The sequence below is a fragment of the Cricetulus griseus genome, chromosome 4 (assembly GCF_003668045.3).
Source record: "Cricetulus griseus strain 17A/GY chromosome 4, alternate assembly CriGri-PICRH-1.0, whole genome shotgun sequence".
Classification (NCBI taxonomy): domain Eukaryota; kingdom Metazoa; phylum Chordata; class Mammalia; order Rodentia; family Cricetidae; genus Cricetulus; species Cricetulus griseus.
Window position 1 is genome coordinate 178456204 of NC_048597.1, and position 13764 is coordinate 178469967.

At 39.8% G+C, this 13764-nt stretch overlaps 1 protein-coding gene and 1 long non-coding RNA gene across 2 annotated transcripts in view; one reads left to right on the forward strand and one right to left on the reverse strand.

Annotated features, from left to right (window-relative positions):
- Nucleotides 1–21: 21 nt before the first annotated feature.
- On the forward strand, nucleotides 22–9015 carry LOC113835195. Its single transcript, XR_004769636.1, has 3 exons — nucleotides 22–117; nucleotides 2800–2842; nucleotides 6732–9015. It is a non-coding gene; the product is annotated as an uncharacterized LOC113835195 (long non-coding RNA).
- The window catches only part of Rab8b (RAB8B, member RAS oncogene family), a 74457-nt gene continuing 64801 nt past the window's right edge, over nucleotides 4109–13764 (reverse strand). Inside the window, exons 5-8 of the mRNA XM_027411286.2 lie at nucleotides 13243–13332; nucleotides 11942–12007; nucleotides 9017–9067; nucleotides 4109–8234 (exon numbers count right to left, since the gene is read on the reverse strand). Of these exons, the coding sequence (XP_027267087.1) occupies nucleotides 8142–8234; nucleotides 9017–9067; nucleotides 11942–12007; nucleotides 13243–13332 (300 nt within the window). The 3' untranslated portion in view covers nucleotides 4109–8141. The remainder of the gene's footprint in view (nucleotides 8235–9016; nucleotides 9068–11941; nucleotides 12008–13242; nucleotides 13333–13764) is intronic.

Here is a 13764-nt window from a genome sequence, read left to right on the forward strand (position 1 = left end):
GCTGCACAAGGCGGAGCCGGGGGTGGGGCGGAGCTCGGGAAAAGAAGAAGGCTGGAGGTGCTCAGCTCTTGATCGCAGATGAGGGCCAAGGCGACGCTCCGGAGTCGATTCCGGCAGGTGCTCCAGGCGCTATGAGAGAGAACAGCGGTGCGGGGTCGGGAGGCGGTTTCTTGAGAGGCTCAGAGTGCCGTCAGAGTCTGTGCCGGGGCTTCTTACGCTGTCAGAGAGGCGATTCCTCGAGGGGCTCCGCAGTCGGAAACGGGTCGGGGCCTCTAGGGGATCTGCGTGCGGGGATCAGCGCAGGGGACCGGGCCTCGAGGGGCGTGGGCCTGGAAAGGCTTAGGGAGCTGGCAGGCAAGGGCAGGGGCGCGGCCTTCGGGGGCTCCACGAGCTGTCTGATTTGGGGGGCGGAGCCTTGAGGGGCTGACTGACCTCAGGGCGAGCGCGGTTGGAGCGGGGTGGGGGTGGGGGGCAGAGATGGGGAGGGTCCCCTCAAGGTTTTCTGGAGCAAAGAATGTTATGGACCCGCCTAGCGCTCTTTCGGGTGTGGAGAGATCCAGTGCCTGGACCTCCGGTGCACCAAGCCTCAGACCTGGCAGCGCTGCAGATCCTTATTCCAAAGCTTGGTTCCATCTTCCCCATAGATGCACATTGTCACTGGTGCCAGCTGGCTGTGAGGTTGCCTAAGGGAGGTTAGTGGCACACTTTTGTGCCTCAGGTCAACTGAAGTAAACAGCAGGACAGAGGCAAGGTTTCTTAAAATTTTTCAAAAAGGTAATTTTAAAGTACATTTTTCCGGCCAGGCATTGGTGCTGCAAGGCCTTAATCCCAACACTCGAGAGGCAGAGGCAGTCGAATCTCCGTGAGTTACAGACCAGCCTGGTCTACAGAGCAAATTCCAGGACAGCCTCCAAAGCTACAGAGAAACCCTGTCTCAAAAATAAATAAATAAATAAGTACATTTTTCCAGAGTTGCGGGAACATCACTTGCCATCATATGTAAAAATCCAGACTGGATTGGTATGACCCAGTTGATGGAATTGTTCTCAATGGAAAAAGGATTAAACAGTATTGTTCTGACAAGCTGATTTCCTTGCCACTACCCCCATATTTTCGAAAAATAAAGTTGTTTTTGAAGGCATTCTCAACTGTCTGAATTTAAATTTCATGACAAACAGCCACAGCTATGTTAAAGATTCTACAAAATTGATATTGACTAATTATAACTACATGATTGTGGGGAGTTGTAAATATTGTATCTTGGACTAGCTAGCCCCTTTAATAGTTATCCATTGCCCACCTTTGTGCCTGCCCTAAAGTCCCTGTAACTATCACATGTCATTCTTTTTATACTACTAGCCTCCACCAACTGAAAAGCTAAGAATGTCATCAGATGTCACCTGAGACCTGTAGCAGAGATTTCCCTGCTTTGCAGTGTATCTGAAGAGGGCCTTGATCTATTACTTCCTTTTATTTTGTAACTACAAAAACTTCATGTGCCCATTTCCATATTGGAACACAGTATTTGGGTCAATAATCCCAGGCAAAGATCACTCAAATTTGGCTCCAGAATAAACAGTTGTTTAAATGCTTTGAAATGAGAGCTGTGTTTTGCTTGGACATCCCTATAGCAACAGTAACACATCGCCTTGCCATGTGTTCATTTCGCTGGCTCATCTGTCTTCCTATCTAAATGTAAACTTCCAGAGGGCAGAGACTTTATTTCCCAGTACCTAGAAGAAACTCACTAAATTACTTTTTCAGGGGATAGAGTAATTTTAGAAATGAAACTTAGAAGCATCTGAAATCTATTAATTTAGTAATTTCTGAGAGGTTTAAAAATAAAGCTTGTGAAGTTCCCTGGTCATTCATATTTAAGATAAGGCTTCATTCATGTTAAATGAGAATAATACTTCGTGAGTTATCTTGAGGAACAAACCTGGCATACCTATACGTTCTTTAATATCCACTGCCATAATTAGAATATGAGCTGTTCCCTTCAGGCACGTGTGTTTGAACACTTGGTCCCCAATTGGTGGTACTGTTGGTGGAGGTTGTGGACTCTTGGGGAGGTAGAGCACTGATGGATGAAGTGTTTTGTTAGGGGTGGGCCTTGAGGTTTTGTAACCCAGTCCCATCTCCTGTTCATCATTTACTTCATGATTGTGGATGTAATATGACCAGCTGCTTCTCCTCCTCCTGCTGTGCCTTCCCTGTCCTGATGTTAGGTCCTCCACTGTAGCCAAAACAAACCCTCCCTCCCTCCTGAAACTTCTTCTGGTCAGGTGTTTTGTCACAGCAATGAGAAAAATAACTAATACATCCATCACAGATAGTTCTTGGAAAGCATCAATAAAAAGACTGGTAGAAAAAGTTGGGAACTGGTTGAAGGCATTTTGCTTACCACCTAAGAAATTAAGTCTTTAAATAAAATAACTTTCTTACAGAAACCATCATTTTGGCCACCTTAAACAGGCTAAGGGGAGACACATTTAAAAGTTGTATTAGTGGCCTGTTGCTGCTACACCAAATGTGCACAAATGCTCTGGTAAGATCAGTACAAGCAGATATTCTTAGAGATCTCAAGGTTGTAAGTACACAGTGTCTTAGAAGGTAAGACCAAGGTGTTGGGGAAGGCTGGCTCCTATAGGCAGCTTTGTGGTGTGGATCCCTTTCCAGGTCTGAGGCTGCTTGCATTCCTTGGTTCACAGCCCTGTATCACATCCCCTTTTCTTGCTTTGCTTCCATGGTCATATAACTTTCTTCTAATTCTGATTCGTCCCTGTGTCTCTCTCATAGGGAGGGTCATTGGGACTCCATTGGATCTATCTGGATCGCCCAGGTGAGTCTCTCATCTGATAATTCTCACCTTGACCACATCTACAAAGTCTCTTTTGCCACATAAAGTAACTCAGGTTCCAGGGATTAGGACTTTTGACATGGACGGTGGCATTATTTGGCCTTACCACAGAAGTCATTTAAAAAGGCATGAAAGAAGATGGAATTACTCTGGGAGAGCCAGCCATTGTTGGATTAGCTAAACTGCAGCCTGTAGGTGACTCCAATAAACCCCTTTTATATATTAATTTATTACATATTAAGAGACTATATTAATATATTTATATATAGAGAAATAGATTGATACATTCACTAAGTTATGTTACTCTATAGAACCCTGACTAATACAGAAGTGTACTTCACTGAGAGAATGACCTCATTAGATAAGGACAGGCACAGCTGTGTCTGAAGGATGAGAAATGTGCAAAGACACTGACCTCTGGGGGCCACGCTGAGCATGAAGGCAAGCCCTATTGCAACTACTCCTATTCCTCAGGTAGGTTCACACCCAAATTGGGCATGGTGGAGCTGAAAGCCAAACTTCAAAGTAGTCCCAGGTTGGGGAAACCCTATTTGCCTAGGTACATGCTAGGCCTTACCACTAGACACCAGGGGCTATCAGTAACCCTTCATGCCCTTAATAAACCTGAATCTCTGGGGGAAAATAAACTACATTGAAATATCATTTTACCCCAAATGGCAAGACTTAGTTAATAAAACAAAATCAGGGTTCACACCTTTAGTTCCAGCATGCCTGAAGTAGAAGGCAAGGGGACTTCGGTAAGTCTGAAGTACTATACAAGGCCAGTCAGGGCTACACAGTGAGACTAGCTTTAAAAAAAAAAAAAGGAAAAAAGAAATGTTGGAAGGGATGAAGAATGTGGACAAAAAGAACTTTACACACTGTTGGTGGTAATGTCAACTATGGAAGTTTGTTTGGAGGTTCTTCAAAAAGCTTATAGTTGATCTTCCAAATGACCCAGCTACCCGAAGGACTCTATAATTCATATATATATATATATATATATATATATATATATATATATACACACACACACACACACACCATCTGTCTAAGGGAATAGGAGAGGGTAGGAAGAGATGGGAAGGCGAACGGGTACAAGGAGTTAATATACTCAATGTACCTTATATACTTGCATTAAAATGTCCTTATGAAACTCAGTACCACATAAAATGAACACAGATCAATTAAAAATACAGTTTAAAATCCATATGTATTCTAAAATGTACAATCCACTTAAGAGTCATGAACATTTTCATTATGTAGTTTTTATTTTAGATGAACATTATTGTAAAAAAAAAAAAAGTTCACCTGGAATAAAATCAATTTTTTAAAAAAACACTGCATCAGTATCAGTACAGTTAATGAACTGGCTTCAACAGACCAACCACATGACAGGTCTATATTATCCACAGGAGCTTTCCACAGTAAGCCACTGGAGCAAAATAAAATATGTTTAAGCACACACGTAGAAGCCTATGTAAAAACTCCATAGTTCCCATGGGGCATAATTTTAATCAGACAGTTCATGGCATTTTGCATTTAGGGAACTGCAGCATCAGCTGCAAACAGTCAAGTCAAACCTATCTGTAAGGCCATTGGAATGAACAATCATAAGTTCACTTTTTTTAAAAAAGGTACAAAGATGAAATATGAAGTTCTGTTAGTTCCTAGCATATGGCACATATCTCAAGATACAAAGTTAAAATCTGGAAATTTCTTAAAACAAATGCTTGCTGATTTTCATTTCTGTACTCAGTCATTTAGTTTCCTTCTAATGACTATGACATTCATAGATTTTTATTAGTATATCCTGACCTATGTCCTTCTGAATCAAGGGATTTCGTTTTCAGACAGTCTTGGGTATAATGAGAAAGATAAAGGAAGGTCTCTTTGTTTAGTTTTTTTTTTTAAGTCTAAAAAAATGAATGGAAGAAATTTTGAGATCAGTAAACCAACATAATGAAATGTGGTTTTAAAATTCTAGGCTTAGAATCTCATCTTTAAAGATTAAGAACTATATTTATAAAAGCATCTAAGTCACAAGCTTAAAGAGAAAGTCTACTTAATTTGTGTTTTACTGCTCATAGGAAGACACTTTAAGCCCTAATAGAGATTCTCAGCATTTGGAGCCTGTAAAATGCTGGTAATTTCTTACTCACAAACCTCAGAACAATCCATGTATATTGCACAACTAAATTCATTAATGGACAAGGCAGTAACATTTTTTGTATGCTACTGGATATTTACATGCATGCTTTATTCAAAACTAAGGTACCACATTTCTCTTTTCCAAGGATGCCTTCAATTCAAAACAAGACAAAACAAAACATACTGCGTAAATTTCATTGAATGCTTAGAGGCTGGCTCACTGTTTTTCTACCAGGTATTAGAATATTAGTTAGCTAAATGAGGTATAATTAAAAAATAGTCTTTCAAAGTAAAGAGAAATTTATAACGAAGACTGCATAAAATGTCCACATGAACAGTAAGAAACCCTGCAGCACCTGACTGATGTGCAGAGGTCGCTTCATCATCCCCAGTAAAAGAGGCTAGAACAGGTTCCCAGTGAAACATTTCACAATCAACTGATTCACATGCTACTTAGATACAGCATACTTTACTGTCTGATACCCTTAGATTCAATTTCAAAATTCTGAGTCCAACTGTTGTCAAAAAATTAGCACAATAATAATAAAGTGCAGCCTCTGAACCACTAATACTGCTGCAAAAATCTCTATGTACCCTATCTTATCTGTAAGACCACAACAATGTTCATACATACATACATACATACATACATACATACATACACACACACACACACACACACACACACACACACACACACACACACACACACAGACACCCCTAGATTTCTTCAGTTTCAGCAGGGAACAGACAATTATCTGTCACTAAACTCAACTACAAATAGAAAAAATAATGCACCATATGTACATTATTAAGCAAAGTAGACTATTTGTTGGGTTGTTTTTTACCATGCAGAAAGTGAATTTCCTATGGTCTGAGCTCAAATTATATACAATTTAGCAAAGCTAAATGTAAGAAAATAGCAGGGGCAATTTATTTCTATATAACAGAGAATATACTCCCAGTTTGCTGCTACTTCAAAGAGCACTTTTAGACTCACCTAAACATTTACAGGCTCATTCAAAGAGAAGTTCATGGAGACTAGTTATTAACCCACAAAAGACACAAGAAGAATGAAGAAATCAAAAGCAAAGCATTCTGGTTTAAAAAAAGGATGCTGACCACAGAACATGTCAGTTTTGGTTTGCAGACAACCCCTGAGATAGAAACCAAAGTGTTAAGACACCAAACAGTCAGAGGTAAATACTAGGAAAATTACATTCGTATATGGTGTCACAGCTCATGCGTTTTGCAAAGTACTTTGTTACCACTGTAACTGCTTGAACTTTTTTTTTTTCCAGAAAAGTTGTGATAAAACATTTCTAAGAAAATACTGTTTCTTTTCAAAAATGTATTTAATTTGAAGATGTTAGACTTACAATCAATTCTCACTGAGAGAACTACTTATACCTGGACAGTAATGTGTGACTTTAAGCTGGTAGGTAACTAGAGAAAAGGAAGAAAAGGCTAAAGTTTGTCAACAAAGTAAAGTCAGCGTATCCACCAAAAATAACTCTGGTATACTTGCAGCCACTGGAATGCTTTTGAGTTTTCCCACAGAAAGGAAGGCCTGCTAGTCCAAGCACTGAAGCAGAATTCCCTGTGTAACCAACTATCCATGTCCATTTCCACACCCAGTTCTTAATATACAGCACAAGAGCAGGAGTAATTGCTACAAGTTCATTTCCCTTGTCATCTGTTTTTATGCCCTCTGTGTTAGGACACTGAAGACTGGAACAACAGCAGTGACATTATGATCTGTATTTGGCACGTAAGTTAACACTAAATACCTCCCACCCACCCCTAGTGTAATGGTTTATTCACAAAAGAAATATCAGAACCAGCATTTGGTGAGAAAGGCAGCAAAGCTCTTGGTTGGCTTTGCCTGTATAGCCACAACACTTCTCTAACTACAAACCTAAACGCAAAGGGCTAGGTCCTATACATTCAGCAAAGGCTGTTTGAAAGCCAAAACCTGGATCATATGTGCTCTAATAAAAAGACAAGATATCTGGAGGATGTCCCAGATCTAATTACTTTTATGTATTTTTTAAACCCTAAATAGAACCAAAAGTCATTATTTTCAGCATTATTAACATGTTTAATTTCTCTCCATATAGGTATGTTTTCTGCAAACTGAAATCTAAATTTAACCTTTGTTAACTCTCTCACAGACAGTATTATGGTTAAGAACTGGGTAATACAAGCTAATGGGTAAAACTAAGAAAGTATATATTACATATCTGGTGTAACAAGACCATAGCTGGATGTGAAAATAAAGCCCTAATGACCATTTCTCTCCTTATGTGAAATCTCCGCTCATGAAGTTCAAAGATAGACACAGCAGAGCTTGCATATATTATTGGTTTTAGATAAGTAAATAATGACAAGAAGGCAGGCAGGAAAGGGGACAGCAAATATCACCCTCAGAAACAGTGAGACTGGAGTGCTTTCTACATACTGTTTTCAGAGAGAAGGCAGTGGTGGCCAACTTAAAAAGGATACAGCTACTCAGGGATGGGCAGAGCTCATAACCACCTGAAAAGATGAAGATGAAGTGGCCTCTGGTGAACTGATGGGCATTTTTATGAATTTTAAAAGTTTGCCAATATTTAATGATTTTTAAGAACACTGAAAATCAAAGCCCTTCGGTAAATGCTACCAATAAAACTTTTGGCCATATGACCCAGGCCAACCATCCTTTAATTTCAGTAGACCAATCTCTGTTTAATGTTCTGCTGTCTTTAAACATCCCCAAATATACAAGTCTAGAACTTCATGCCACTAAAGTGCTCAGTTAGGAGTCTAAGATTATGCTGTACCAGAGAAAGGCTGACACTCATGTGCAAAGAAAGATAGCAGCTTCCAGGACAGGCAGTAAAACAAGGAAAAACCAGTTGGGTCCTGCGTGTGTCTCCACATCATTTGCTTCCATGTTTGAAGAAAGGAGCCTGCTCTTTTGCTAGGCCATGAGGCTGGAATCCACTTGGCATTCTGTGTTGAGAGGTCTAGAGTTCCATGGTGCTCTCCGCAGCAGCCAGGTGAGGTGACTCTGAGGCTGGGTAACCTGTGCTTTCAGAGAAGCAGGGAAGGGCCCTCTAGGTATTCTGCAGTCTCTCAGAAGAGTTCATCAAAGCAATGAACAGCGGAAGAAACTGGTCTTCTTGGACCGGTTTTCTGTTATTTTCACTGGCCCACCTGCTCCTGATGAATTGCTGTCATTCTGAAAAATAGGATATGAAGTTGCTAAGGAAACCAAAATTCCAGGTTTGACACCAATTACCTACAAAGTAAAAACACACCTGGTGTGGGGAATATACTCTAGTACACTCGCACCCATGCTCACTGCAAAGCTCTATCAGAGAAGGAATTAGTTAAGTCTCAGCATTGTCTTTTTTATAAGTGGTGAGTTAAAGAGAAAATATTCTTAGGCTAGATAGCACTTCTGTTTTAACCATGTAGGACACTCTTATATCTAGCTTAAGGCAATTTCAGCCAAGGCCTGTAAGGTGTCAGGATAATGATGGAAACAAGGCTAAGGCAGTAGACAATAGGGTTAGAAGCAAGAGGAGTTGGTAACAGAAGATAGTTTTCATAAGGACCCATATTAAAATGAACTTTAGGGTGTCCTAAAGATTCATCACTGACAGTTCAAATTTAAGCCAACTTCAGCAACTCCAAGATCATCATTATATAGATAAAAATTATGTATTATATGAAAACTGAACTAGATAATTTTATGAAAAAAAGCAATTTCTACCATTTTTATTTTCACTATTTTGATAGAAATTCAATTAACTACCACTTAAGGAGTCAGAGGAAAGAGCTGAGATAGCTATAATACAGAAACAACCCTAAAGCAATAGAAATTAGAACCAAGGTACAATCATATGAAAGCATCAGGAACAAGTAAGTTTAATGTGAGCATATTATAATCATGCTCTCCATTCTGTTGAGTTTCATAAAAGGCTGTATCATGAAAATAAAAACTAAAGTGATACAAACCATTTTTCTGTTGAGTTTTGTCATTATATCCCGTGCAAGTGTAAAAAATGCCTAAAGGTAAAACAAACCAACAAAATTATTGTTAAATAGTTATATTTCAAAATGGAAATATAGAATTTTTTTTTCCGAGACAGGGTTTCTCTGTGGCTTTAGAGGCTGACCTGGATCTAGCTCTTGTAGACCAGGCTGGTCTTGAACTCATAGAGATCTACCTACCTGCCTCTGCCTCCTGAGTGCTGGGATTAAAGGCATGCGCCATCACCGCCCGGCAAAATATAGAATTTTTATTATTTATTTGTGAATATACTACTTCAGAGTTTCTAATCGGGGAAAAAAAGAGTATAATTAAAATCTTAGCATGAGCTAGGTGGTGGTGGCACACATCTTTAAACCTAGTACTTGGGAGGCAGAGGCAGATGGATCTCTGTGAGTCTGAGGTCAGCCTGGTCTACAAACTGAGTTCCAGGACAGCCAGGGCTACACGAGAAACTCTGTCTTGAAAAACAAAAACAAAACAAAACAAAAATCCTAGCATGTACATTTTACTGGCTTTTTCAGTTATATCATATTTTCCAATGTTGTCACGTTATCATTCATTTGTCAAATATTTTTGCATGTAATGCCTGCCACAAGTTCCTAATATGGCAATACAGTTATGAGTGCCTTCCTCAATACACTAAGAACAGGAGAGAGGCTCTGTTTAAACCACCCTACTCCCCTAGGGAAAGGCTTCAACCTCTGGCCCAGATGATGCTTGTCTTAGGGTTACTATTGCTGTGATGAAACACCATGACAAAAGCAACTTGGGGAGGAAAGAGTTATTTGGATCATTAAGCTTCCATATCACAGTTCATCATCAAAGAAAGTCAGGATAGGCATTTAAGCACAGCAGGAACCAAGAGACAGGACCTCAAGCAGAGGCCATGGAAGGTGCTACTTACTGGCTTGCTTCACAAGGCTTGCTCAACCTGCTTTCTTGTAGAACCCAGAACCACCAACCCAGGGATGGCACCATCCACCATGAGATTAGCCCTCTCAATCACTAAGAATTAAGAAAATGCCCTGCAGGCTTGCCTACAACCCGATCTTATGGAGCTATTTTCTTAATTGAGGTCCCTTCCTCTCGGATGACTTTAACATGACATAAAACTATCCAGCAAAATGCTAAATTCTGTTTAAGAAGTGGTTTAAGAACAATTATGGATTAAACTATAGCTCTGAAATTTCATCTTCACAAAAACCTATACCTTTTTTTTCTGACCTCTTCTGAGGGCATACCTAAGTATACAGAATCTTCCATGACAAACTGTGGGCATGTGCATACACACACACACACACACACACACACACACACACACACACCCTATACACACACACACACACACACACACACACACACACCCTATACACACACACCCTATACACACACACACACACACACACACACACACCTGTGGAAATCAGTTTAAAAGGAAGCCTGGAAAACTCACTTCTCTCACTGGCTCTTTAAAAAAAAATCTGTCATCGGCTGGGCCTTGTTGGCGCATGCCTTTAATCCCAGCACTCAGGAGGCAGAGGCAGGAGGATCTCTGTGAGTTCGAGGCCAGCCTGGTCTACAGAGTAAGTTCTAGGACAACCTCCAAAGCAATACAGAGAAACTCTGTCTCGAAAAACAAAACAAAATTTGTCATTACTTTTACTTTGTTTCCACAAAGTATGAAATTAATTCTGTGGCCAAGATTGAGGAGTACCCAACCGGAGCTGGCATAAGACACCCTCTTCCCCCTGCTTTAGTGGAAGGATTTCTTTCATAGAAAAAGAAAGCTTGTTTTTCTTTTTCTTTTTTTTTTTTTTGGTTTTGTTTTTATCTATGCTTATGAAAATAAACCAGTGGCAATTTCCTGTTTCTCAATGAGATACTCAGTAGCTAATCTGAAAAATGAGTGCTGGTTATTTTGAAGAAAGAAAAGTTCTGACAAGTATTCATTGACTACTAAGGCCATTTAAGTCTTGATATTTTAGCCACTGTGTAAGGAAGGAGTGAAGAATCTAAGACACTAAAGCTTAGAACTGCAGGGTTATTAAGCATGGGTACTAGCTCTATTACACAGCAGTTAAACAGATCATCTAGAGTTTTCTAGAGCAGTTTTCATTCACAAAGGATAGAACTACTGATGATATTTTCTTTGTTAAATTTTTAAACTGATCATAAAATTATAATTTTCATCTGTTCTTTTAAGACCTTAGATAAACTTTTCAAAATTTTTTTATTATTTTATTTTCTTATTGTGTATGGGTATGTTTGCCACAAGGCAAGTGCAGTGGTCATCAGAGGACATGGATCCCAGAGCTAAAACTCAGGTCCCCTGGCAAACTCCTTCACCCTCTGAGCCATCTTGCCAGCCCCACCCCCATAATCTTGTTTTAATGGCTAATTTAATGGAAATGTATTAAAACTAACCTATGGAAAACACTGTCTTATATCTACTAAATGGCACAGCATCATAGTGTCATGCTTACTCTACTTCAAATGTGTATACAAAGGGAATCCATTCAAGAGACAATGGTTTAATTCAAGTGATTCAGCTTGTCTGCTACAGGCTAGTAAAGTGTGATGACAAATATGCAGAGGACACTGAGTCTGCGATTGCTAACTTCCTAAACAAACGGCTGCAATGAACTTAAAATGAACTTGTATCTCCTCTCTTCCAAGAATCTTAATTGAGGAATCTTAACCCATGTGGAGGCTGCATGCTAGAAATCCATTGAGCAGAGTCTGCGTAAAAGCCCAAGGCATAGAAGTGCACAGGAGGCTTTCACTAGGCTGAGCAGCTATGCAGCATGTAAAAGCCCAAGGCATAGAAGTGCACAGGAGGCTGTCACTATGCTGAGCAGCTATGCAGCAAGGCACCATACGTTTCTTACCTCCTCGACATTTGTACTGGATTTTGCACTTGTCTCCAAAAATTTAATCCCATAGTCAATTGCTAACTGAAAGACAAACAGAAAATCAAATTTAGTGAAAGTACCTTGGACATACAAAGCATTTAGTAGATTGTACATTCTTCAAAGCCCCCAAGAATCTATGCCAGAACTCCTATGGTTTTCAATTTCATTTGTTTTCTTGTACTGTGCCTTTAACTTTATAATTTAACTTAGTCTAAAAATGACACAGCTTCTATTTAAAATGTCAATGTTAGAAATTTGTTCTGTTGTACTTGTGTGTCTCTAATAAACACACCAGAAAAACTACGAGATGGAGTCTCAGACTTACCACCTGCCTGGGATCGTTTACTCCTTTATCTTGTCTCCAGGAACACAACTCTCCAAGTGTAACTAACCTGACTTTCCTTTATGAATGAACTACTTTGTGAAGCAGAATGGCAAATTTGAACTCTTTTCATGTATCTATCTATTTCAGGGTTCTAACCCACATAACACTACTCAAATTAAGTGAAGGTTTCCAAGGGCAAGTTGGTAGTCAGTCTGAAAAACTAAATGTATTTGCACCTATCACTGGAGAAAGTCTCTGGAGGCTTGAGAAAATATCTTAGGTAAACGTGCACAAAAAAATACCCATTTGCAAGCCGGGCATTGGTGGCTCACGCCTCTAATCCCAGCACTTGGGAGGCAGAGGCAGGTGGATCTCTGTGAGTTCCAGACCAGCCTGGTCTACAAGAGCTAGTTCCAGGACAGCCTCCAAAGCCACAGAGAAACCCTGACTCGGGAAAAAAAAAGAAAAAAAATACCCATTTGCTGTACAGCCAGGCACCTGTAAATGTCACCTCTGTAGCCTGGCAGTCACCAGGAGCTTGCTGCTCATGAGCTGAAGCTAAGCTGTACTAAACTCTTAGGGAAAACAACAAACTGGGAAGTGATGATGGTTGAAATTCCACCTACCCTAGTAAAGTTTTTCAGAAACTGAGTTATTGTAACTTCAGATCTGGGCTTTTTGCACAAATCTGAAAGAGCCTGAACAAGAATGGCTGGATCTTAAGAAAGGCCAGTCTATCTCCCAGCACTCTCTAGGGCTGAGTCATGACTGGATGGTAGAAACGGGGTTGGATTTGAATACTAATTCCCATTATCCAAGCACATCTCACTGTTGTTTGATAGTCAGTTCTTAAAGTACTAAAACAGATATTTTTAAAACATAAATTAATTCGAAGAAAATGAATGCTGTATGGGAGTAGACTCCATCATTTTTTCATTCGATTCAAACTTACCTTCTCCCCTCTTTCTTTGGACACCTGTCTTTTGTCATTCATATCGCATTTGTTACCCAGGATCATCCTTTCAACATCTGAAGAGGCATGCTGCAGGAGGAAAACAGTGCATCATAAAAATAGCCTGAGAAGAACCACAGAGCTTCAATGGGAAAACCCCAACCTGAAAGAAACATGGCAGCTTGTTCAGCAACAAGATGATCTTTCCTTCAATACAAGCCTAATTCAGAGGAATGTTTAAAGATAGAAGGGAGAATTACCTCAGCTTAAAGCCTTCACAGAGCCTTTGCAAACATTTTCCCCTGAAGGCTCACACTCACTCTCATAACTCAAATATAACAGCCAAACCTTCAAACAATTATTCTAGTCAAAAACAGAATAAGCCTCCATGTGTGATCTATTTGGGAGCTGGGTAGTGGGTCATTCAAAAAGCCAAAAGAGTAAAGAATAAAAAATAAACACACAACATGCCATGCTAATAAAAGTACTGCCATGTGGTAGAGCATAAATAAGGAATATGGG